Source organism: Postia placenta, assembly GCF_002117355.1.
Source record: "Postia placenta MAD-698-R-SB12 unplaced genomic scaffold POSPLAscaffold_8, whole genome shotgun sequence".
Lineage (NCBI taxonomy): Eukaryota > Fungi > Basidiomycota > Agaricomycetes > Polyporales > Adustoporiaceae > Rhodonia > Rhodonia placenta.
Genome location: NW_020169839.1, coordinates 63,965 through 87,642, shown reverse-complemented (window position 1 = coordinate 87,642; position 23,678 = coordinate 63,965). Strand labels below are relative to the sequence as shown.

Genomic DNA, 23,678 nt, shown 5'->3' with positions numbered 1-23,678 from the left:
CAGTGGTGGGTTTGGGGTAAGTATTTCCCGGAGGCTTCGACGATCCCATTGGCACGCTGCAGCAAAGTACACAGAGAAGCCTCATGCATTTCTATTGCCGATTACGGTTAACTCCCTTGCGATATAGCATTTACCTTTGGCCACGCAAAGTGACACACGTAATGAAAGAGCAGTGAATCCAACCCTCTTCTTCTTGTTTTACAACAGGTGTTCATCACACTACGAGAAATCTAGTGTTGCCACGAGCAGTATACTAGTGAAGAAAGGTCTCCAATGGTGCGTGACTTCAGTGTCTCCTTGTCGTGACTGGGTGGTACGGATTACTAAAGCGGTAGCATAATACAAAGGCGAGAGACTTGTGGCCGATCCTAGCACACGTGACAAGAAGGGCCGTTAAAAGCGGGCGCTGCCACAATGATCCTTCCACATTCCAACCACCACTGACGACAGGACACATTATCCTCTTCACCTATGGCTACTGAGCGAGCACTAGCAATCCCGGAGATCGTCTCTCACATCTTTTTCCAGTTTACTATCCATCCACCCCATGAGGCTCGCTGGCGGCATAATAGAACGCTGGCACGATCAGCACGAGTCAGCAAGTCCTTTATGGACCCAGCTTTGGACGCGCTCTGGAATCATCTCGATTGGCTTCATCCACTTCTACGACTACTCTCCGCATGCAAGCCAGTCCTCTTCACTAACAAAGCACGAAGAGGGCCTATACATTTCGTAAAGCCAATCTCGGGTTCGGAACCGAAGCACGTATGGGTTCGTCGTCGATTGTTGAATGCCGCTTTCTATTCATTCTGACATTACTGAGCCAATCTTAGATTTTTGACGGCAACATCTGCGCTCTGGAGTGGGAGCGATTCGAGACATATGCGCGGCGCGTCCGCTCTATGTCGCTGGAGCTAGATGGTAGCGTTGGTCCATCGGTGTTTGCGGCTCTGGCACGCCATAACGGGGGCCGTCCTCTTTTTCCTCTGCTCCGCGAATTATCGTGGATGCAGTGGGTGCCGGCATTCGATGGCACTCACCAAATGTTGGCTTCTCCCCATCTGCGTGAACTCCATATCGACATTCTGGTCTATCCCGAGCGCAAAACTCACCAAGAGTTCTTGGCTGGTATACTCGAGCGTCTCCTTAAAGAGATGTCTCGCATATCGCCTGATATCAAGACAATCTACCTAAACGGCGGGTTCAGACGCTGTCCTTCGGTTGCAGCGTTCAAACGCCTACGCTGCTTGCAAGTCAGCCGACAGACATCTTGCCGCATTGATGGCGCATTCATGAGATCTCTTTCGGACTTAAAAGACCTCACGGAGCTTTCCGTTCCTTGCGCTCCTCAAATGAAGATCCCGCCAAGCAGTCAAGGATTCGACTCCTTGACAAGCCTTTGTTTGATGTCCCTCGACGATTCTGCGATGCCGTTCTTATCCGCAACAACGTTTCCTCGCCTTCGATCCATCGCGATACATTATCACCCTAAACTCCCCATGAAGCTTAACGGGTGCCGGAACCTCATTGAAGACGTGACGAGGGCCTGTGCTAAGCTTCCTTCTCTTCGCAAGATGTGTATTGAATTCGGCTTCGATGATGGATTTAGAAGGGCACCACCTTTCCTCAACTTTGTACGGCCGCTTTTGTCGCTCACAGCACTCGAGGATGTCGAGATCAAGTGTGAATACTGCACAATGCCCGTGGAAAACAGCGACCTTCGTGAGGTGGCGCAGGCCTGGCCGCGACTGACACGTTTCTCATTGGCTATATCATCGCGGCTTGACTATCCTCTCCTCCCGACTGTCGACTGTCTGGTTTCATTTGCTCGGGCCTGCCCTAGCCTGAAACAGTTGGTCCTGCCCTCTATGGCACACTCATTGCCAAGAGCTCGCGACATGATGATGGTTCCTGCTATACCGGCGCATGGTCTGCAAAGCCTGGAATTCATGACCAGACCAAAGGTCTTAGTCGATCTCGACGTAGACTTCGCTCATTGTCTGAATCGCCTTTTTCCGAGAGTCTCGCTCTCGTGCAGTACCGTGGAATTCCGGAGGGTAGCTTATAAAGATGGTCACATGGCTTCTAGCGTCCTCAAATGGGATGCACTGGTCAATCAAGTGGCTAGACTGCAGTCTACCAGGCGGCGTGATAACCAACGAGGTACAAACGACCCCGACGATAATCCAGAGTATGAATGCCTGCAGACTAGTGTCATCGGGGATGTCGAGCATCAGGGATAACGAAAGGTATCTACGAAGCCAGCGCAAAATATCAGTGTTCTACGGTGTTCAACTATGCCTGCGCCGCTCGCTAACAAGACCAGGACCTTCCAAGGTGTGTAGAAATAGTGAGGCTCCTATCATGGTTTTAGTCAGTAGCTTTGATTTTTTGCTTGCTCTTGGCCGATAAGCCCTAGAGCTGTCTCTTTTGCTTACCTATGTTATGTCTGTCGTCGGGTCTTTGTAGAATACAATCGGTCATGACGCCGAGAAATTCAATTTTCTCTCTTGACCACCTCTTTCTCTCTACTCCCTTGCTAGTGCGGACGAGCGACTCACGCGTATGCTAGGTGAGAACTTCGTTGTGTTCACTAGCATGTTCGTATCTTCGTTGGCCGGGTCAGCCCGGATGTGCGACTAGCCTGTTGCGCACATTGTGGCTATATAAGTCTTTTCCTCGTGCTTTGGGTGTTGCGTTCTGTGATGCATATAGTAGATCAATGTCGCGCATATATTGGATCGTCAGATCGTAATGGCCGTAGGTTGTTCCCTCCAGCTCTTCGACGTTTAATGACCGTACACACCGCAATGTTTTCCCTACGTAAATCTGTTTCAATGACTCACGATAGCAGAACCAAGAAATTGACGTGCTGCAGACCTAAGTATACCACTACGATAATGTTTTATCTCAGTTACAGTGGAGACGCGTCTTGAACGCGCTGACGGTATCAAGAGTGTTCGTATATCGCGTCCCTCCCGAGTCCCAATCACTTCCGCCAATGACACGAGCCTAGCCCCACAGGTCCTATAGAGAGTTGTTGCCAGGTAGTGGTTCCATGTTACGCATCACGGCAAGGATTGATGAGTTTTCGCTTGTTCATCTAATCTTATCTGACTGCCGAATCTCGATCACTGCTCCTTCAAAGCAGCCAATTCAAGCGCCCAACGACCAAAAAATGGCCTCGACATCTTACGCTCGCCCTAGCTCCTCGCAGCTGCCCCCCTCTGTTTTCAACCCGCGGCGGCATGTCAATGTACAACCCGAGCGCGTCTCGGACGTGTCGAACACGGAGTATCCTGGTCACTACCCCGACGAGGACCACAGCTGGGACTTGCAGAAGTTCAAGCAGGTGAGCCATGTGCCGCGCATGTATGTTGGCTTGGGGTGCTTATGCAGGAACTATGGCGGGTCCGCCTAGACTCTAAACGTAGAGGTCAAGAGACTCTCGCAGCGGTCGATCGAATTTGACCTGGTGGGCGTCGATGCGTCAATCGCGAACGCGTTCCGGCGGATCCTCATTGCGGAGGTGCGCGGCATCTGCGACCCTTTTCCCCGCCGGCTCTGAGCGCTGAGCATGTGCGTACAGGTGCCGACAATAGCCATCGAGTATGTCTACATGTGGAACAACACGTCGGTCATCCAGGACGAGGTCCTCGCGCACCGTCTCGGGCTTGTCCCGCTCAACCTAAACCCGGCGCTCTTCGACTTCCGCGACGCCAGCGGGGTCCCGACGGACCGCAATACGCTCGTGTTCCGGTGCGTCACCCCTTTCAGCTGCCTGATGTGGCATTGATGCGTTTTGCGTGGGCAGGCTGAACGTGGCGTGCGAGCTGGACAAGAGCACGCCCAAGGGTGCGCCGAAACAGTACATACATGATCAAGTGACGAGCGGCGACCTCGAGTGGGTCCCGCAAGGTGAACAAGAGACCGCATTCGGGGACCGCATACCTGGCCCGACGAACCCGGTATGTGCTACTATGCTGCGCGAGTCTGTGACCTCCGCGGCTCACCCTGGGTGGCTAGAACATTGTCCTGGCAAAAATGCGACCAGGACAAGAAATCGAGTTGGAGCTGCATGCAGTCAAAGGTGTTGGCAAGGAGCACGCAAAATGGAGTCCAGTCGGTGAGCAGAGTGTCTCCGCCTCCGTTGACCGGTGCGTTGTCTCACGCATACATCACAGCAACGGCCTCGTATCGCACACATCCGTTGATTCTCCTCAATCCCTCCATGCCTGTGCCACCGCATCTGGCACAAAAATTTGCTAAATGTTTTAGCCCGGGTGTCGTGCAAGTCAGTGCTGACGGAGAGGTGCGCTGCAGTCTCACTTGACTCTTACGATCTATGCGACGAGTGACGGCTTTGGCAGGTGTCTATCGACGAGCACAACCTGCGAAAAGAAAGCATGTCGCGGGAGGTTCTGCGGCACAAAGAGTTCGAGGGGTGCGTCGAGTTGAAGCGCATCCGGGATTGGTTCATCTGTGAGTGTTGTCTGCTATTTTCTGTGTATTATCGATGTGCTAACTTCGTCGCAGTCACGGTCGAGTCGGAGGGCCCGTACGCGCCCGAGGCGCTCTTCCCGGAGTCGGTGCGTGTGATGCGCGAAAAGATTGCGAACATCCGGCGGGCGGCGGAGGCGCTACTCGCGGATGCGGATGGTGGGGGCGGGGTAGGCGCGGACGGGGATGTGGAGATGGCTGGTGTCTGATGTGGGGCGTACTGTATTAGTCGATGCGACGACACCTGTTGATATGCACATCTAATTCGATCATGTCAATAGCCCATGCTCCCGATGCTGAACACAGTGCTCTGTCGTGATGTCTTAAGAGGATCCCATTTACCCCAGTCCGTCTAGAAAGCGGTGATTGAATATTCGACGGGCATCACCGGAGCGGCGGCGGCGGCGGCGGCAGCAGCAGCAGCAGCAGCAGCAGTCGGCTGCCACGGTCCTTTGATTTGTAGGTTCCCCTTGTACGGGGCTTCAGCGCCGTCAGTGCTCCATGACAAGCAGCTCTGTACGGCTTCCTCTCGCTTCCCGCCAGCCAAGCAGCATCGGACACATGTTCAGAACGCCCACGCCAGTCACTTGACGAGAACATGCAGCGCGCAGGGGTCGTCGCATGCGGCGAGAAGCAGGATTTCCCGCCCGCGGACCAGCACACGGGGGGAATCACGCGGGATGCGATTCGCGTAGGATCAAATCAAGTGACGACGCCATGACACTGGACAAAGCAAGAGCTCCGAAGAACGTCTTTGGCCTGGAGATCGAACGGCGTCGCCGCGGGTATATATGTGCGCGGGTGGTCGTGAGGATGTGCCCGTCCTACCCCTGCCTTTCTCCACCATTTGGCGTGAGGAACGACGCACCGTCGTGCCCGGCTGAAACACTACCTAACGACCATCTCGCGCCCGATCTTCGTTTCAAGCTTGGTGGCGCAGCTTCCAGTACTGGTGACCACGATCGTTGCACGCGGCGACCCCCGAGAGGTTTTCACGGTCTTTTGCCTCCGCACGGCAAACCCAAAACCTTTTCCTTTCTTCCCTCGCTCGCCGTCTGTGCTTTTAGCCTGCCCTCGATCCTCCACGAGTCCAGCTACTGTAGTCTTTTTGACGCTCTTGCATTCTCTTCACGACCACGACCACCTAACCATATCTGAGACTGCGGTCAACGCTTGCTCGGCCTGACGACGCAACCATGTCTTCCCTCATTCAACCCTACCCCCGCTGGCTCCTACTCTCGCTCTTTCTCGTGCTCTGGAGCATCACACGCGGCACCCGCCACGAGACTGCCCTCGGTTTCGGTGCACAGGCACAGCTCTCTGGCCTCACCGGGTGCCCCTTGGGGTGCGCTGCTCAGGCGTTCACTCAGGTTGACTGCACCGTCCTGTGAGTCTCCTACGTGTGTTTCTGGTCCGCCCAGACTGACGAGGCACTGTCAGCGATGTGACGTGCGCTTGTGCGTCCTCGTCGTTCCTCTCCGACGCGCAGGCGTGCATGACCGCGAACTGCACTGTGGCGGAGACTGAGGCGGGCATACAGGATCTCAAGAATGCGTGTGCTGCGAGTCCGGGTGAGTGCATTTTTTGCGCGTGCGCGTGCGGCTCTCAGTGAGCTGCAGTTTTGGTGCAACGTCAAGCGACGACGACGTCTACGTCCGCGACCGCAACCGCTTCCAGCACGGCGTCGGACAGTTCTAGCGCCTCGGCTTCTAGCTCCGGTACGTTTGCCGCGAATCCTCATGGTCTGTGATGCTCACCAGGAGTCTAACATCGTGCACAGCTGCGTCCTCGTCAGCGTCGACCAGCGCATCTGCGTCTGGCAACAGCACTGTCACTGCGAGTAGCACCAGCGCAAGTGTGACTTCAAGTGACAGCGGCAATGCTACGAGCAGCGCTGCGGCATCGAGTAGTGCAGGGAGCAGCAGCGACAGCAGCGCTCCCAGCAGTACCGATTCAGCGACAAGCTCGGCGGTAACAAGCTCGGCGGTATCAAGCTCTTCGGCGTCGGCGTCGAGCGACAGTGCCTCTCCCGCGTCAAGTTCCTCGGCAGTTTCAGTAACGTCAAGCTCGCTCCCCTCGAGTGTGGCCGCGACGACGGTTGTGACGGTCGTGGCGACGCCAGGAACGGGTACGGGCGTAGGTACCCTGACGAGCGAGTCCACGGTAGCATCCAGGTCAACGGTGACGACGAACGTCCCGGCTGTGTCAACAACCCCTGCGGGCAACACTGGTGCCGCAATGGGTCTGCGTGCGCCGTCTGCGCTCGCGGTGCTGGGTGCATTGCTGGTGTGGGCTGGACTGTATTAGGAGGTGTAGGAGGTGTTGGGTGGTGGATGAGATTGACACTCGTTATTTATTGCCTGGGCTTGCCTGGGCACCACGGACTATTGTGAGTGCAATCCTGCGCTATGCTGTATGTTGTGTACGAGCACTGGCCGTGCTGATGCTTGTCTTGCCGCGAGGCATGTATAATGGGTGTATGTGTAGGCTATGCCTGAGAGGGCCTGTGCCATTCCTGTATTGTACGGTACTTTCGCCCTGCTCCGCGTTCCCTCGATACATCCCGATGTCGTAGCGCTACGCAGTGTGTTTATAATTCTTCTGTTCTCACATCACATGGCGCCAATGCAGAAGCCTCGACGCGTCCCGACTCGCGTTAAGTCGCGCGAAGTGAGTGTGACGGGTGACTGTGACTGGCCAATTGCGGCCCGATTCTTTGGCGCTGTCCAATTTGACCAGATTGGGCGCGCTTCGGTGATTAATGAAGTGTGCCGCGGCCGGCAGTCCTGCAAATAAGGCATGGCTCGGTGTATCCGCAGTGTTGGTCACCGGCGGTCGGCGGAGGTAGATACCAGGGGCGGGAGGCGTGACTCCTGGCGGCTATTAATGGTGCAGTGCTCTCTGCCTAGCGCGAGGACTGCTGCTGCTTGGATTGCAGTTTTGGTGGACTGGCAGGGTTCGAAGTGTACGTCACGGACGGTGCGAAAAGCTTAGACATGAAAGCGTGCACGCGGGGGCTGTGTGACGTGTGTGACCACTAGTATGACAGCAGGCGGGAGCTGTGACGCCTGTGACGTGATCAGCGAGAACAAGGGCGGCTGAGCAAGCGGACGACAGTCTGTCCCTTTCCCTCGTTACTCTCGCCCGCCCCCCTTCTCCTCGTCGTCGTCCACGTCGCCCGCGGCACCTCTCTGCGTCGCCGCCGCCCCGCCAGCGAACCTCGCCTCGCCATATCTGACCCCCCGCCGCAGGGGACTTCCGCGAGTGCCGAGCCGAACCCGCCGATTCAGCCGCGTCTTGCACCGAAGTGACCGCGCCGCTCGTGAGCCCGCGCATACACCGTGCCATACAAGTGGGATCACGCGCGCACCGCGTCTGCCACCCGCCATGGGCAACTGCGTCTCTGCCCAGGACCGCGAGGCCCTCCAGCGCTCACAGGAGATCGACCGCCAGATCGAGGAGGACTCGCGGAAGTTCAAGAAGGAGTGCAAGATCCTGCTGCTTGGTGTGTGTTATCCGCGTTTTTCTTTTGGGCCGCAGGGTGGCGATGATAATCGGCCGCGTCTGTGCGAGCGGCAGCCGAGTAGCTGCTCGACCTATCGTGAGTTGAGCGGCCGCACGGCGAGACGCGGACTACGCTAGTGTGCGGTCGCGCATCCCACAAAGGAAGTGGGTGGTGGCATATCCAGTCGCTCATAGCTGCGACTGCGACTGCCTGAGTCTGTGACTAAACAGCCATGGGAACGGTCGCTATCTTTTGTAGTCGTTTTGACTGGCATTGGGTGACTGAATGCCAGTCGCACGATTAATCGACGAGTGGCACAAGACTGGACTACGTTGGCTTCCTGGTGCAACGATGTCCATGCTGACACTCTGTCGCAGGCTCGGGAGAGTCGGGGAAGTCGACAATCGTCAAGCAGATGAAAATCATTCACCAAAATGGCTACAACAAGGCCGAGCTCATGACATACCGCACGACAATCTACAAGAACCTCCTCGAGTCCGCCCACAACATCATTCTCGCGATGCGCAAGCTTGGTGTCGACCCTGTGAACCCCGAGAACCGGGCACGGACAGACGAGATCTTTGATTATGAGGTTACCGCCGAGCCGAACTTCTATTTCTCGGAAGAGATGGCGAAAGCGATATATGAGCTCTGGCAAGATCCTATCATCTCGACGGTTATGGACCATAGTAGCGAGTTCTACCTTATGGACAGCGCAAGCTAGTGAGTGGTGCTATACTCGTAGGGACTGTATGCCCTCTCACGATGCGCCAGCTTCTTCACAGAAGCACTACGGATAGGCACTCCCGTCTATGTACCTACAGAGATGGATGTCTTGCGAGCGCGAGCGAAAAGCACAGGCATCACAGAAACACGCTTTACGCTTGGACCACTATCGTACGTGTGCGACCATCGTGCTAAACATATATACTCAACATGCATCAGGATACACATGTTCGATGTCGGCGGCCAACGTTCAGAACGGAAGAAGTGGATACACTGTTTCGAGAGCGTCACAAGCATCATCTTCTGTACCGCACTGAGTGAGTACGACCAGGTACTCCTCGAAGAGCGAAATCAGGTACGTTCCCTCGCTTGGTGTATGTGGAGCGCCGTTCATGTTCGTTCCTTAGAATCGCATGCACGAATCTCTAGTGTTGTTCGATTCCGTGATCAACTCGCGGTGGTTCCTGCGAACTTCGATTATCCTGTTCCTGAACAAAATCGATGTGTTCAAGAACAAGCTTCCGAAGGTCCCACTGGAGCGGTATTTCCCGGAGTACACGGGCGGGGCAGACATCAACAAGGCGGCGAAGTATATCTTGTGGAGGTTCATGCAGGCGAACCGGGCGCGGTTGAGCGTGTACCCACAGTGCGTACCTGCCTCGTGTGCGACGTGCTGGCTTGATTGACAATGGCTATGCTTAGTTTGACGCAGGCGACGGATACGAGCAATATCAGACTAGTGTTCGCAGCAGTCAAGGAGACGATATTGCAAAATGCGTTGAAAGATTCAGGAATCTTGTAGGATTCTAGAGGAGGTGTATATAGGTTTCTTTTGGTTACTTTATCGGTGAGTTTCTCTGTCGCCCTGCATTTCGCTCCCTTCGAGCGATACGAGCGCGGCCGACGGATGCTCATGCAACGCTCCCAGCAGACTTTCCCTGCAACTTTCCCTCTCCTCCATTCCCACTCCCTTGTACGCATGCATCATCGTCGCCGGACCATCTATCATCTGCTGCTGCATTATCATTCCTCGTCACGAGTCTGCTTCATCATGTCACATCTACTACACGTCTCCTCTTCCTGCGTCACGACTCGCCCCCGTCTTGGACGGCCGCATGCCATCTCACTATCGTACTATCGCTCGCGCAGCAGCGCTCAATATGCGCTCGACTACAATCAGCCACTGGTGGTTGGGTCCTACTGTCTAATCGTCTACCGCCCTGTACCTATACACTTCCTGCGGCAGCACCTTTGCCCGCCGCTGCCATCGGCATTCTAGCCTGGCCCTGCTCGCGACGAATTAATCACGTCCATACTTCTCTCACGGCTCACCTGTGATCGCGCGTCACGCACTCCCACACGACCACGCCCTCGTCTTCTCTTGGCCGCCTGCTCCGAATTCCGAGCAGGCTGCCCGGAATTTCGCGCTCGCCGACCCTGCCTGCACCATATGGCCACTCTACCGCCCGGCACCGAGCCGTCAACGCTCACGTAGGCTTATCAGGCTGCCTAGCGCTGTGCTGTCGACCACTGCCACCTATTGCTGATGCTAGACGTCCAGGTAGGCTAGCTGGATGACGTCGCCGTGATCGCTCGGCGGCTGTATGTTGTCTGGCTATCCCCGTGTGCGCAGCATATGGCTCATCCATTGCGCGGCTCGCTCGTTGTCAAACTCCAGCGCGAAGGTACGGAGGACTCGGGCACAGCACCCTGCACGGAGGGATCCGGGATTAGCGATGCGCTTGTGGCTGGTGGTGTGTCGGATGGCATTAGTGAAGTAAATGATGGGCAGAGTGGCTCTAGGGCCAGTCAGTTTGGGTTAGGTGAGCTGTATGACGGGATGTCAAGCTGCAGGAGAAGGTGGCCATCTGGCTAACGCGCGAGCGTCGGGCTGTTTCTGTTCGCTTTGTGCTTTTGGCGACGGATTGAAGTCGTTGGTCCACCACTCTCCCCTGTCGCTCGGTGTTCGCGTAGACCACGGCGAGAGCTGATGTCCGGGGACCTGGTGCCTTCCCTCTTGCCTGATCCAGACTAGGCCGCGCCTTACGGCTGGCTTCCCCGCCGCTGTATCGCGCAAGACCAGTGTTCTGGCTTCCTGTCTTGAGCGGACGATTGTCTTCGCCTCGGTCGCTTACCTCAAGGATACCTTACCGGTCACCCAGACGCGTCACCGGGCTCATGTCGTGATCCACCCGATAGCGACCGCTTCCCACAGCTGTCAAGGTGCGTGGTGCGCGCCCCGAGCGACCCCGGACTCGCCTGTCCTCTCCTCATACAAGCAATTCGTCACTCTGGCTGTGCGGACCTTGCCTGTCGCCGTCGTGGATACCAGAATGCCAGCCTAGCGCTCACCGCAGGCCGGTGCGTTCATGCCGGACGAGGACTTCCGTGCTTCGTGTTCCCTTCCTGAACCATGTTCCTTCCAAGCGGACGCTCGAGTGTAATGTAATTATTCCTCGTCTCTATCAGTCTCATCCTCCTTCGCATCGCCATCTACAAGCACACCCTATCCTTGCCCGTCCATCGCTCCTACATTCCCCTTGTGCAAGTTCCCCAACATACGGCGTTGTGCCTACCTGTTTATCATCCCTCTCTGTACCCGCGCCGGATGTGACGTCTCTTCATGACACCCCGTGCTGGCTTCTCCCGTTTATTACCTCCACGTACGTACGTACCTGTTTAGGTTCTGTTCTGCTGTGCTGCATCTGGAAAGTCTAATTCTACCGTATAGAGAGCAATAGCGGACTACCGGGATGTCACATGTCTACTGATCCAATTACGCTTGTTTACGATGTGTAGAACGGGCCTGTGTGTGCTGATCAGTTGGAGACGAGACGACGTGTAAGTTATCATAATTCAGATAGGACAGGGTCAAGTACTAGGATCTTGTATAGTGTAACGCTTCACTCACCCCGGTATACGCTGTATCATATCCATATTGTAGAGAAGTCTACAGGAGTGCATACATGGAGAGAGTAAGTATTAGCTGCCCGTTAGAGGGCGTGAATCGCCACAAAACCAACCCCCAATGTAAAAATGACAAACCCATCAGATCCCTGTATTAGATTAGATCGACTCGTTACATATAAACAGGCTACAAGCGTCTGAGAAGAATTATACCAGGATTGAATTCCGTTGGCAACAATAATCGCCGCTCGCGGGACATATGAGCTTCGTATTGAGCGTGAAATATTATCAACAATATTGTACAGAACTACTAGGTTGTCACATTAGCACTAGCAGCCTCGCTCGCCCTGAGCATCTGTCAACTGAATACAACCAAGCTATCGGCTCTTGGCTTGCTATTCTTGGAGACGCCGTCGCCGTTGACGAGTGGATTTCTCCCGATTGACCTCAGCGACTAATACATCCCATCGACGAGGTAATTTTGATCATGCGATGCATCTTTCGTAGATGGACAATCAAGTAGTCTTCCGTATACCGGCTTGTTGTAACGAAGTATGATATTTGGGAACATACGGAGGAGATACTGCGCGAGTGCTTGGGGTGACTGGTAGAGCCGAGGCCCCCACAAAAACTTTAGGCTCCTGAGGCCGTGCGGTGCGGGCGGAGACGTGAGCAATTCATGAATGTCATGCTTGTGTGTCATCAAGGGGAGCGTCAGATGCTTCAAGTCTGGGCAAGATTTGGAAAAGGCCACGAGTGTCCCGACGGTAGGTGCTGAAGGGTTTGGGAGACAAGACAGCGAGAAACACGTCAAATGTGGCCACGCCCGAGCTATTGCGCGCATGTTATGGTCCGCGATATCCATCCGAGTGCGACCGTATTGTAGGTTGACCTCTTCGAGTTCGCAAAATTCAAGAAGGGGTTGTACGATCTTGAGGACAGATTCCCCCCTCCTCCCAGACAAGGAAGACTTGCGGCGGATGCTCAGGGAGCGAAGAGAAGGATACTTCGTGCAAGCCTCCGCCACATCCGTCATGATTTCACGAAGTCTGTCAAGTGATGGAGCCTCGGGGATGAAATCGAGGACAAGAGACCTGAGACGAGGCAATGTCATTGCTCGTAGAAGTGACGTCCCCGAAAACCCATCGAACCTCAGCTGTAAGCATGTTAGCATCGAGAATTGGCCGATGCGCGGCAAAATCGTTTGTACTCTTGCCTCAGCAATGTTGATGTCCGTGAGGTTCTCCAACAGAGACAGCGGGTGCAAAGATTCGGCGTTGAGCCTGCAGAAATTGATTTCGACCCGACGCATGCGTGGGAATGACCCGACAGAAGGCGGACAGCGCTGAATGTCCCCCTTGATATATAATTCTGCAACATTTGGAGCCAGCGGAGGGAGTCCGCTGAGCAGGCGTTCAAATTCGTTCGTCAAGGCGTCCCTTTGGAGCTGGGTATTAGGCATAGCTTATGACCCGTAGGTGTAGTCCACGAAGTTCTGGAGACATGAAAAACTCCAACGTATTGTTAAATGTCTCAGACATTTGCTCCCACGAAAAGAACCGCAGCAAGGGAAGTATGAGACGCTCTCCATTGTGGCGGTAGAGAGCGGTATACACCGACGCCGCAATCCGATCATACTGAGAGAGTTTGATGGAACGTATACGCTGTGCGTATGTCTTAAAGCGCTCCCAGTCCGTCACATGAATGGCACCATCCATGACCTACCAATATAGGATCAGTTTGTCTTCATAGACCTTCAAGATTTATCATCACGAACCCATACATCATCCGGAATTAACTTTGTTGGTATCGGTTCGCTGGAGCAGATACGCGTGTAGGTGGGTAGGATCTGCAGCAGAGGCTGAATGGAGACGAGATCCCGCCAAAGGATATCTAGCGCAGGTTCTGCGAAAGCCTTGCACACCCTCGCCGACCGTGCCAGTGTCTTGTTGCGTTTCGAGCGAGGGTTGCACGATAACGGGGGCACGGTGAACTGTTCGAAAATGAGATAAATAATCTCGGGGATCTCGAAGGCTCTGGGAGTGGCCATGCGTATGAGCGGAACGGTTGAAGAGTTCTAAGTCAGAAGGAGGATTTGTGGCGAGGACGCGCCCGCTGTTGGTCTACCAGTTGGTCACGTGTGATAGGTCACAAGTATCCATACGATGGTAACCAAATAACAGGTAATTTGGAATCCGGTATGCTCGACATTTTATCTACGTAGTACGTCAGAACATCAGAACGGCAGTGAGTGAGTAAAGTATCCCACCAACGACGGCCGCATTGTAGGAACAAAAAGAGCAGTCACGCTAATGTCTGTGCAGCTCAAGTATGACAAGAGTACAAAAAAGCCGACCTTTAGGTTTCCCATTGGTTGCCTATTCCGAATCCAGCCGGCCAATCCTACTTTAGTGTTGGAAATAACAGTCGATACTTACGTTAGTAGTAGATCACTTGATCACGTATGGTACTTCAAGACGCCGATCGACCTGTACTTAGATCATGACATGTTTGCTGGCTACAAGCTGAGTCAAACGCGGTTTATCCTATTGTCTTAAGTCTTGATCCCTGCAAGAAATCTAACATATAGTAGCCAAAACGATTCAGCGTCGGATTATGCACAGAGATCTACAACATCGTGGGACTAGGAGGGTAGAGCCTGAACACGACGGAAAGAGGGTCATTTTCGTTGGAGACTGGCATAGAAGTATATTCGAACTTCGAGAGCGCTTTCTTGAGCTACACGACATTCACCGCTCATCTCCAGCCAGCCCCATAGACTGCCAGTCATTCTGCACATCTCTATACGATGCTTTGATCATCTCGGCGTGCTTCTCAGACCGTGGCTTGAATCCAACAGGGTAAATCTTCGGGGCAGTCACAAGTCCGTCTGTGAATGTGTCCACGTTATTGACATTAGGCAACTTCGCTTTCCCAGTCTGCGGATCCGACGCCGCGTAGAAGTCGAAGGCCCAGATGAGACGAGACAAAACAATGAACATCGACGCCTCTGAAACATATTTTCCTGGGCAGAAGCGTCTGCCCCACCCGGATATGTAGCTGAGCGGGATCAGTCAGGAAATGACACTCCACATCTGGGTGAGAACGTACTGGTCGCGATTGTGGGTGTCAGGACCACTGGCCCAATTCAACTTTCCGTCTGGATTGTAGAATCGCTCTGGCTTGAGTAGGGTCAGGGTACCGGACAGGATTCATATGGATGGCCCATATATTTCCAATGACTGCAGATCCTTTGGGAATAAGGTAGCCGTTATAAATGTCGTCCTCGTCTGCCATGTGCGAGATACCTTGATTATACCAGATGAGACGCATACCGTTGTCAATTATTGGCCGGGATCTAGATAGCTGCCATCGTACTTACCCAAGGGAAGCGGGGGTGCGCGTCGCAGCGTCTCCTTGATGCAAGCTTTGAGCCAAGGTAACCTATCTTCGTCCTCCCAGCCGGGCATGCGGCTAGAGCCTACCACCGCGCCCATCTCTTCCTTCGCGCGCCGCAGAGCGTCCGGGTTGCTGAGCATGAGCAGCACGAACGAGAAGACGGCGGTCGAGGTCGTGTCCGAGCCAGCCTCGATGATGGACACAGCCGTGTATGTGATAAGCTTGTCGCGCATCCAACCTGCCCCGTCCTCTGTTGCACCCTTACCGGGAAGGTCCTCGAGTCCTGCCTCGGCACGTGCGCTCAGATAGGACTGAACAAACCCGTTGAGCCCGGTGCCATTGAGAAAAGCCGTCCGGCTGTCGGCGAACAGCTTGCCCCAGAAACCCATCTCCCTGTAGACCAGATTAGCATTTGGGACTTCAACTGATTAGAGCAATAGATACCATTCGTGCATCCTCTTTCCCTCTGCTCTCCATGGAGCCATAATGTCGGGTAGCCAGCGTAGGATAGGGAGTGCATCCACCCTACATGATGACCAACTATGAGCGATGCATAAAGATTCGATTGATGAATGTTGACTAACAAATATCGTCCAGGCTGTGACACATGTGTGAAATTAGACATCATGTGATAGACTTTATGGCTGAAAGTAGCACGTCAGCAGCGATGTCTACATTTCAAACTCCCCGACATACAGCTCCGGGTTCTCCACAATGCGATGGATGCGACGGCCATACACAAGGGTCATCATCAGGCTGGTCGTCTGCGTGAGGACGTGCTCAGCATGCCGTCAGGTGGAGAGGACTTTCAATCCGCTCACGTATCGTCTTATGATAGAGAACCAATGCCTCTCCGGCACCTTCCCGTGCGGTCCTTCGACGAATTCCTCTGTGATGCTAGTCTCACCGTGGCAGAGCAAGTCATGCAGCATGACGCGGCACTCTAGATCTTGCATCTTACGCGTTTGCTTGGACGGACTGGGGCCAAGACTGCCATGGACACTTTTCTTGACGATCTGGTTTATCACAACACACAGCCAGCGCAGAGCGGCCAACAGGTGAGCTCGAACTGTCGATGCTGGAAGGTATGTCCGACAGACCTTCCACTCTCGGCCGTGTGGCATGAGCACCATCCATTGCTGGTCGCTCAGCAGGTCGGACCCGACGTGCGAGGGCTCGCGGCTGGAATACAGCTTGTTGCGGGTGACGAACAGTTCGTCCGCTGCTTCGGAGGTGCTCAGCACAATGATGCGTTGGCTGCCCAGTTTGATAGAGAATACAGGGCCGTATTTTTGTGCCCACTTCAGATACTGGACGTCGGGTCTGTTAGTGACCATAGGTGAAGTCATATAGGCCGACGATCATCGTACCTGGGGGTAGGGACGAATCACGTTGAATTGAAACATGTTGCCGAGGAATGGGATTCCGCGAGGTCCAGGCGGTAAGGGGGCACGCCGAGTGCCATTGGCGTAGAAGGCCACCGCGGTGACGAGTAAAACAATAGCAAGAATTGCCAACTCATTGGTCGAGACGGCCATCTTCAACCGCGTTCTAACAATGGCTGTGGATGCAGGCTTAGCATGCAGCACAACTCAGCTTTAATAGTGGTCAATGGTTTCAGTCATGGGGCTGGCCACCCGGATGCTCCCGCAGCACAGTCATTGACTGATAAACGGCATGACGGATGGTATCAAGCCGTCGTTTCGAAAACTTGTATCTCCCACCAACTAAGGGTCTGGTGTTGGTCCCTTTAGCCAGTGGAAATGTCCAGAAAATCAGAGGCAAAGCATGCGTTATCAGAGCGCATACCACCTGCGTGGAGCACCGTCAGCAAGGAAGACTCAGCCTGAATCAGCACACAACGTGCACTCACCGTCCTACCCGACATTGACACAAATCCTGTGGAGTATTCCCAGTGGCGTGTATCCCGGCGGTATGTCCTAGCAGCACGGCACATCATGCGCATGCCTGAATAGAGAAGGGAAGAGTCGAGTCTACCGGAGATGGTTAGGGAGGGGGCTCGGCCGCCGTCACCAATCTATGGGCGTCATTCATGCCCCAGCGAATCTCTTTTCGAGAACAGACGGCGTTGATTGCAAATGAGCACCGCCGCTACCCGTGTGCCACTTTGTCGGGGATACCACTGAGTAGATGCATGTGCAGTCGTCTCCTAACGCACGGCGAAGACTTGTCACTCTGCTCACGACTCCGCGCGCACTTTGGAGCCATAGCTGAGAGGTTGCACTTCAAATTGTTTGACATCTAGGGCGCCGACGCACCCCGATTTGGAAGGTCTTGGGCGGTTGATGCGACTTTGCTGTCAGGCGACTGGTGGTGCCGTCAGTGACCGTACCCCACACGCTGCGAGCAGGAGGCGACGAGGAAAACACAAGCGTACAGCATAGGCATATTGATCCGCGGCGTGAGCACGGCAGGCAGAGGGCTAGATGCAGAACACGCAGGCGCGCCGGCGGCGGCGTCTGACCCACCGACTGCCTTATTACCACAAGTCGAGTCCTAGGGCAGGGACATTGTAGCCCGCCGGGAACAGCGTGCCGTGACGATACCATGCGGGAACACAAAAGGCGCGCACGGCTAAGCTACGCGGGGCGTCTACTGATGCGCAAGAGGCAGCAAACAGGAGTCCACAATGTGACGGTGAGTGACAGGGACGTGCGTTCTCCTTGATGACGCAGAAGACGCCTTTGTAATGTCGCTGTACCCAACAAGGTATGATGAAACAAGTCCAAATCTGCAAAAAGGTATAGGGTGAACTTGTACGAGAATAAAATTGATGCCGTATCTGTGACAGTACGTCAAGTGAGCCATTCCAGAACCCTTGCCATGCGCCGTCGCAAATATCACAGGGGTTTGAAACGTACTGTTCCGGATTCCGAGTAAATTATCATTGGTATTCATGATACCTCTCCCATCGCCTCACGCACCTCGACCATTCGGCGCAGTACGTATCAAAGGCCAGGGTGTTGGCAGATCCTTGAATAGGGATGATTGGTAGTAATTGTGTACTGTCGAAGTGGTTCAGTAAGCTAATTCATTGTCGGATAGGATCATTTTACTGGTTAGAAAATCCTGACTGGTCGGACTCCTTGCCGCTGTCTTCGCCATTCTCCGCGCCACATCTCAGCCACAAGTCGGCGATATCCGATCAAATCATGATCGCCGCTCAAACTCCACAATCTTATTCTCCTCCACTTCGGTTGCTATTTTGCGCCATAAACGGGTAGCGCCGTGCAATATATTGGACGGTAATCGCGCAGGCTGTCCTGGCTATACATAGTGCTATATAGCAATTCATCATTTACTGATGCATGCTCTGATTATCTCCTCAGAAGTTCTGTGGTGGAACACAGATTCCCATCCCTAAGTACCACACTATAAGGGCTCGGACTCCCATGGTTCAATAGGTTGGCTTCGCTGAGGCGTGCACTTGCCCTTGTCACAATGGAGGTGTCTGCTGGCCCTCTTTCCGAGCCGAGCTGGATTGCAATACATCGTGAAAACGCTCCCTCTTACACTAGGTGCGCTATGCTGTGGATTCCTTTCTGCTATTGTTCACTATGCTGCTAGGCCTCTTGCCGGGTCTGAGATACTTATGTACGCTCTTCACGATCGTGACGACGGGTATGCATACTGAGGGTTTACAGCCTGTTACTTGTGTTGACGGATATGTCCAGGATGGGAGACGTCTGTTTTGGTACAACGTTCAGCACCAATCTGGAACCAGACACATTAGGTCAACGAATACGGAGTGCATTATGCTATTTGCGGTAAGTACCCATGTTAAGAGACTAGGATTCGCTCACGCGATTACCGTGGTGTAGGTTCGTAGCCCCTTTGCTAGGAGCCACCATAGAAAAGGATGGCTGCGACCCAGTACAGTATTGGTGGAAATATACTCCGGTGACCACTGTTCAGGATGTAGAACGATGGGCCGTGCATAGTCTCGAGATTTTGCATGACAAAATCGATCCTGATGTGTTTGTGACGGAAATAGTCTCGAAACGGCTGCCGTATATCCATCCTGACGGAGTACGACAACACTGGAGACTATACCTACTGACAAACTCACGGCAGGGCAAGTTTTCAGTTTTCATACACGGTGTCCATGCCATCTTTGACGGCAACTCGAATACCAATTTTCTCCGGATCCTTTTCGAAGAAGTCACTCTATGCGACGTCACGCATGGAGCTGATCGACTCTCGTGGGGAGAGGAATGGAGAAATCTGCCCCCAGGACCCGTCACCGCTACTGGTGGACATCTATTGAACTGGGAAAGCGAAGGGGTTCCCATGTTGCGGCGATGGCAGACCCTGCGGACGAACGACATCGTACGTCTTACCATGTGCAAGCATCGTGCGTGGTTAATGTTTCGTCTTTCAGCTTTCCCATTCCTTACAGCCTTCTCGTCAAGAGGTGCAGAATATTGGCGTGATTATGAGAATATGCGACGTACTAGATGCGGAAACGTCGTCATGTATCCTCAACGGCTTGAAGACGGTTGGACATACGATCACCCGACTGCTTGAGGCGGCGTTCATTCTCGCCATGTTTGAACTGAATCCAGTGCTCGGTGTTCCGGCCAAGGACGCACACGTAACGCTAGACCTGACCTTGTGAGTCATGCTCGAGCCTTCATACCACCTGCGCATATCATGCTTCATGCCCAGTATCGCTCTTACAAAATATCTCGTTCCTCCTTACAACCGGCCTTCGCACATCACCTCGACGTCCGTTGTCGTGCCTCTCATCGTCCCATTCTCGACTTTCGACACACAGGACGGTCCCCGTGCGAAGCTGTGCTGCATCATGGATCGTCTGCAAGAGGAGTATTCTCACTACCTGTCCAACCCGCATCTGCCACACCTTACCGCGAATATCTTCGCCTCGAAGCCACTCCGTGTTCCGCCTTCCGAGACATGGAAGAATCCAGCTGCATTGATGATTACCAATGTCGGGCTCATTGACGGAAGGCTTCCCTTACGGTACTCGTGCAGTGACTCGCATGCGGAATGTCATATTGACGTCGAAGATGTTGCATTCTCGAATCGTTGGTCCCACAGCGCTAGACCGTGAGGCACACGTGGAAGCTCACAATGCACGATGCTAATTTTGATCATTCTCAGGCTCGTGCATATGTGGACGATGCGCGGAAAAGTGCATTTTCAGGTGATCGTAAGTGAGCTTCGCGATGTCTTTATGACAATTGACTCACGGATGACTTGCAGGGTACGGACGTGTGGGACGAGACGTATATGCGCGAATACCTGCGACGAGCGGTCGATCTGGTCAACACCTTCGCCAACGACCGCTGATATAGAGATGAAATGCGATAAGAAAGCTATGGGAGCGTGTGAACGTCATGAAAGTTGAATCACGATTGTCGAGTGCGTTATATATGCAGACGCTGGCAATCCGTCGATTCAAAACACGATCACGTGCTCATCTACGAGATGGCGTGAAGTCGAAGAGGTACAGCACTCTGTAAAAACCGCTTGGTAGCTCAAGAAATACTTGATACACGTTCACTGATTTTAAGCGCAAATCTTCGAGACAAATGATTTATTCCGAGGGATTTGCGGCAGTACTCCGACTGACTTCCGACACAGCACGGTAGCATTCCCCCCAGTCGTCAACGTTATTCTCGGCAAGCGCCGCACCTGCCGGCAGCTACTAAAGTGTGATTTGTGAGGGCTCAATGCATGTGAGAACGTCTGCCTCCTTGAGCTCTGTTCCTGTAATTGAGGTATACAGTGCGTCTTGCTGCTTTCAAGAGACGAAGCGGCCGGTCTGCAGATCGAAGACCAATGTCCATGGTCCACGAGTATTGCGATTGGACCGTATGTACAAGACGCACATGCATACCGAGCGCTGAACGAGTAAAATACAGGGTTCATCTATTACATGCGCTCCACACGAATCTAGTAGACAGTAAGGAAGTACGATTATCGTGTCGGGGTACATCACAAACTGAACATGATCAATAATACACATGCGCGATCGCACATTCCAAGACACTTTGCAACTCAGAGACTGTATGCTCTACACTATACAATAAGCCCAATACCCGTAGATTGATATGAAGCAAGTCCATCGAAACCAACTAAGAAGACTCTGAAGAGCAGGCCCCAGGTGGCTGCTTCCCACGCCGGATAGAACCGACCATCTCCATTACACCGTTCCACGGGTGGTTCAGTATTGGATCTCCCATCTTGTCAACGAACGTTCTCGAGCTGCACACGACATCAAGTTTGGGCAGCAGATGACTGAGCTCTTTCGCTAAACGGTGGGTATCGCCGAGCGTGTGGCGCTGCTGCTCAACCACGAGCGTCTGCAGGTCGTACGAAACGTCTGAGAAATCTGGGTAGAGGCTAGGGTCCATACCAGGCAGAAAGAGTTGAGAGAGCTTTGGACAGGACTGCAGAAGGCTCTGGAGACCTCGAACGGTGGGGAATGTGTCTCTGTGATCGGGGCCAAGTAAGGAGAGGATGCGGAGGTTGGGCCAGGCGATGCCGATCTCATAGAGGTCTTCGTCTGTGGTCGCAAATGGTCGGTGCGTAGTACATTGCCAATCCCATGAGAACGACTCGAGAAATTCGAGTCTGAACAGTGGCCGAATAACTGCAGTTGTCGAGGATGCGTGGTCGTTGTCGGACCACGCTGCGTCCGTGCCGGTCAGTTGCATATCGAACACACGCAGAGTGGATGAGAATTGGCGCAAGGCATGCCCGATACTGTAGAACGCTTCTGGCGGAGGCAGCTTGAGTCGCAACAGGTGGAACTCCTCCAGAGGACTCAAGGAAACCGCCAAGAGTAAAGGTACGACGTTTTCCCAGCTTCGGTGGATCGTGAGGCTGCGCAGATTTACGAACCCAGAGCCTTTTGGAACCAAGTCTGCCCTGAGAGTAGATGTGATGTTCAAGGAATCGAGGTCTGCCATCGTTGACAACGCTTCCAAAAGGCTGCCCTCACCGTCTGACACGCATGTCAACTGCGCTAAATCCACCGACCGCAGCGCCTTCATGTTAGAAATCGGCGTGAGCGAGAAGGAGTGTGCCAGACCCTCGAATTCGAATGTTTCGAGTGAAGGAAGGTAAGCACCCACGCTATCAAGAATCGCCTGCAGCCCGTAATCTCGCTTTGTGATTGGCCATTGTGTATGTGTATAAGGGACACATATGAGATCGTTGTAGACGAGACGAAGACGGCGAACTGAGAGCGACATGACTGCAAGAAGCCCGGCCTCGATTGAGGGTGATCTGTGCCATATGGCTGCGCGGAGATGAGGGAATAGCGGTTCGCAGTTGTTCTCTTGGGATAAGAGCATGAGAGACGACGCGTCGACACAATCGTCCTTTGGGCTGGTGATTGCGCGGACACGAGTAGCATACTGCTTGAAGCGGGACCACTCTGCGGGAGTCGGCTGGCCGCAGAGCGTCTTCCGAAGAATGTGAGTGTGATTTATCGAACCAATGCTAAACGTCATTTCACTCACCCAGACAGACGGCGCACGAATATCTTCTCCCTCAACAAGCATATGGGCTATGTGCATTGTGTTGTAGCCACCCATATCGCCCCGGACTTGTTTGAACGCAGCAAAGAGGCACAGTGACGGTACCATCGAGTCCATCTTCTCCCACAGCACATTGAGTGCTGCATTTGAGAAGCTCTTACACACTCGAGCAGACCGAGCTAATGCTCTCTGGTTGCTCCCTCACACAATCATCAGTTTCTTTCGGTGAATATGAATGAAAATGAAAATGGACACACTGTCAGGCTCGTCATCCTGCGGTGGAGAAAGGCATTGGAAAATGTGGAGGACGATGTCGTTCGTTTGCAGTGCCCTATGAGGCGCCATACGATGCGGCATTAGATACGAATCGCTACTAGGTCAAGCGACGATGCCACCGCATAGACAAGGCTCGACTGAGCCAACGTGACGCATCTATCCGCTGATAGGACGACGTATCTCACTATCTGAGGTACAGATCCCACCTCCAATGGGTGAATACGTCGCGTACTCGAAGTGGTTAGACTTACATGCAAAGTGCAGACATGGTGGTGTCGGTTGAAATGACTCTAGATCTGATGGATAGCCTTATGATGGCCCTTATCACAAAATTCAAAGTCGGCATCAACACGTGGCCGAGCTTATCGTCCAAAATGTTACATGGATTGAACTCAATATTGGGAACAAACCCAGGCTCCTAAAACCAGCCCCACAATCGCGTTCTTCGCTCCTACATCCGAGAGGCCAACTTAGTGTTATATACGAAAAGATAATCACGTGATTGATCCGAAAATGAGAGCACGTGAGGAGTCAGAATAGCCGAATAAGAGGAGGACGAACGCTATCACTGCATGCAGGAATCAATTTTCCTGCACAAAATATCAAATCATAATTATAGCACCTATTGAATCTTACTGATCTAGAAATTGAATGGAAATTGAAGAAAAATCGAAGGAAAATTGAAAGAGACAATGGAAAATGGATTACATAATCGATTTTCCTTCGATTTCACTTCCATATTAGGCGCCAGAGCACTGATTAGATAAATTAACTTTTCTTTCGATTTCTTTGATTTCTTGTACTAGAAAATTGAATACCGCATGCAGTGTATA

The 23,678-nt window shown here is 53.4% G+C and overlaps 8 protein-coding genes across 8 annotated transcripts; 5 read left to right on the top strand and 3 right to left on the bottom strand.

Annotated features, from left to right (window-relative positions):
* Nucleotides 1–471: 471 nt before the first annotated feature.
* Nucleotides 472–2,243, top strand: POSPLADRAFT_1046798 (hypothetical protein; the record flags this gene model as incomplete). The annotated part of the gene is made up of 2 exons (XM_024479122.1): nt 472–771; nt 834–2,243. 2 exons carry the CDS (start codon nt 472–474, stop codon nt 2,241–2,243), a joined length of 1,710 nt encoding a protein of 569 aa, XP_024338176.1.
* Nucleotides 2,244–3,178: 935 nt separating this feature from the next.
* Nucleotides 3,179–4,709, top strand: POSPLADRAFT_1057137 (hypothetical protein; the record flags this gene model as incomplete). Its single annotated transcript, XM_024480878.1, has 8 exons — nt 3,179–3,352; nt 3,422–3,529; nt 3,590–3,759; nt 3,815–3,968; nt 4,027–4,126; nt 4,185–4,312; nt 4,371–4,482; nt 4,537–4,709. 8 exons carry the CDS (start codon nt 3,179–3,181, stop codon nt 4,707–4,709), a joined length of 1,119 nt encoding a protein of 372 aa, XP_024338175.1.
* Nucleotides 4,710–5,329: 620 nt separating this feature from the next.
* Nucleotides 5,330–6,807, top strand: POSPLADRAFT_1074540 (hypothetical protein; the record flags this gene model as incomplete). Its single annotated transcript, XM_024482720.1, has 6 exons — nt 5,330–5,887; nt 5,941–6,071; nt 6,120–6,218; nt 6,281–6,357; nt 6,411–6,628; nt 6,675–6,807. The coding sequence occupies exons 1-6, from the start codon at nt 5,697–5,699 to the stop codon at nt 6,805–6,807; spliced, it is 849 nt and encodes a 282-aa protein (XP_024338174.1). The 5' UTR covers nt 5,330–5,696.
* Nucleotides 6,808–7,887: 1,080 nt separating this feature from the next.
* Nucleotides 7,888–9,533, top strand: POSPLADRAFT_1145330 (hypothetical protein; the record flags this gene model as incomplete). The annotated part of the gene is made up of 6 exons (XM_024485790.1): nt 7,888–8,005; nt 8,383–8,728; nt 8,780–8,902; nt 8,951–9,086; nt 9,139–9,377; nt 9,434–9,533. The coding sequence occupies 6 exons, from the start codon at nt 7,888–7,890 to the stop codon at nt 9,531–9,533; spliced, it is 1,062 nt and encodes a 353-aa protein (XP_024338173.1).
* A 2,354-nt stretch (nt 9,534–11,887) lies between these two features.
* Nucleotides 11,888–13,691, bottom strand: POSPLADRAFT_1070252 (hypothetical protein; the record flags this gene model as incomplete). The annotated part of the gene is made up of 3 exons (XM_024482388.1): nt 11,888–13,085; nt 13,111–13,359; nt 13,416–13,691. 3 exons carry the CDS (start codon nt 13,686–13,688, stop codon nt 12,093–12,095), a joined length of 1,515 nt encoding a protein of 504 aa, XP_024338172.1. The 3' UTR covers nt 11,888–12,092.
* Nucleotides 13,692–14,388: 697 nt separating this feature from the next.
* Nucleotides 14,389–16,575, bottom strand: POSPLADRAFT_1057133 (hypothetical protein; the record flags this gene model as incomplete). The annotated part of the gene is made up of 9 exons (XM_024480877.1): nt 14,389–14,698; nt 14,750–14,820; nt 14,882–14,946; nt 15,021–15,430; nt 15,482–15,562; nt 15,622–15,681; nt 15,734–15,801; nt 15,859–16,347; nt 16,408–16,575. 9 exons carry the CDS (start codon nt 16,573–16,575, stop codon nt 14,389–14,391), a joined length of 1,722 nt encoding a protein of 573 aa, XP_024338171.1.
* Nucleotides 16,576–18,499: 1,924 nt separating this feature from the next.
* POSPLADRAFT_1181569 (hypothetical protein) lies at nt 18,500–20,587 on the top strand (the record flags this gene model as incomplete). Its single annotated transcript, XM_024488851.1, has 7 exons — nt 18,500–18,576; nt 18,733–18,825; nt 18,880–19,387; nt 19,458–19,672; nt 19,727–20,128; nt 20,183–20,231; nt 20,285–20,587. The coding sequence occupies 7 exons, from the start codon at nt 18,500–18,502 to the stop codon at nt 20,369–20,371; spliced, it is 1,431 nt and encodes a 476-aa protein (XP_024338170.1). The 3' UTR covers nt 20,372–20,587.
* A 572-nt stretch (nt 20,588–21,159) lies between these two features.
* Nucleotides 21,160–23,113, bottom strand: POSPLADRAFT_1046792 (hypothetical protein; the record flags this gene model as incomplete). Its single annotated transcript, XM_024479121.1, has 4 exons — nt 21,160–22,494; nt 22,552–22,769; nt 22,827–22,900; nt 23,097–23,113. 4 exons carry the CDS (start codon nt 23,111–23,113, stop codon nt 21,160–21,162), a joined length of 1,644 nt encoding a protein of 547 aa, XP_024338169.1.
* Nucleotides 23,114–23,678: the final 565 nt, after the last annotated feature.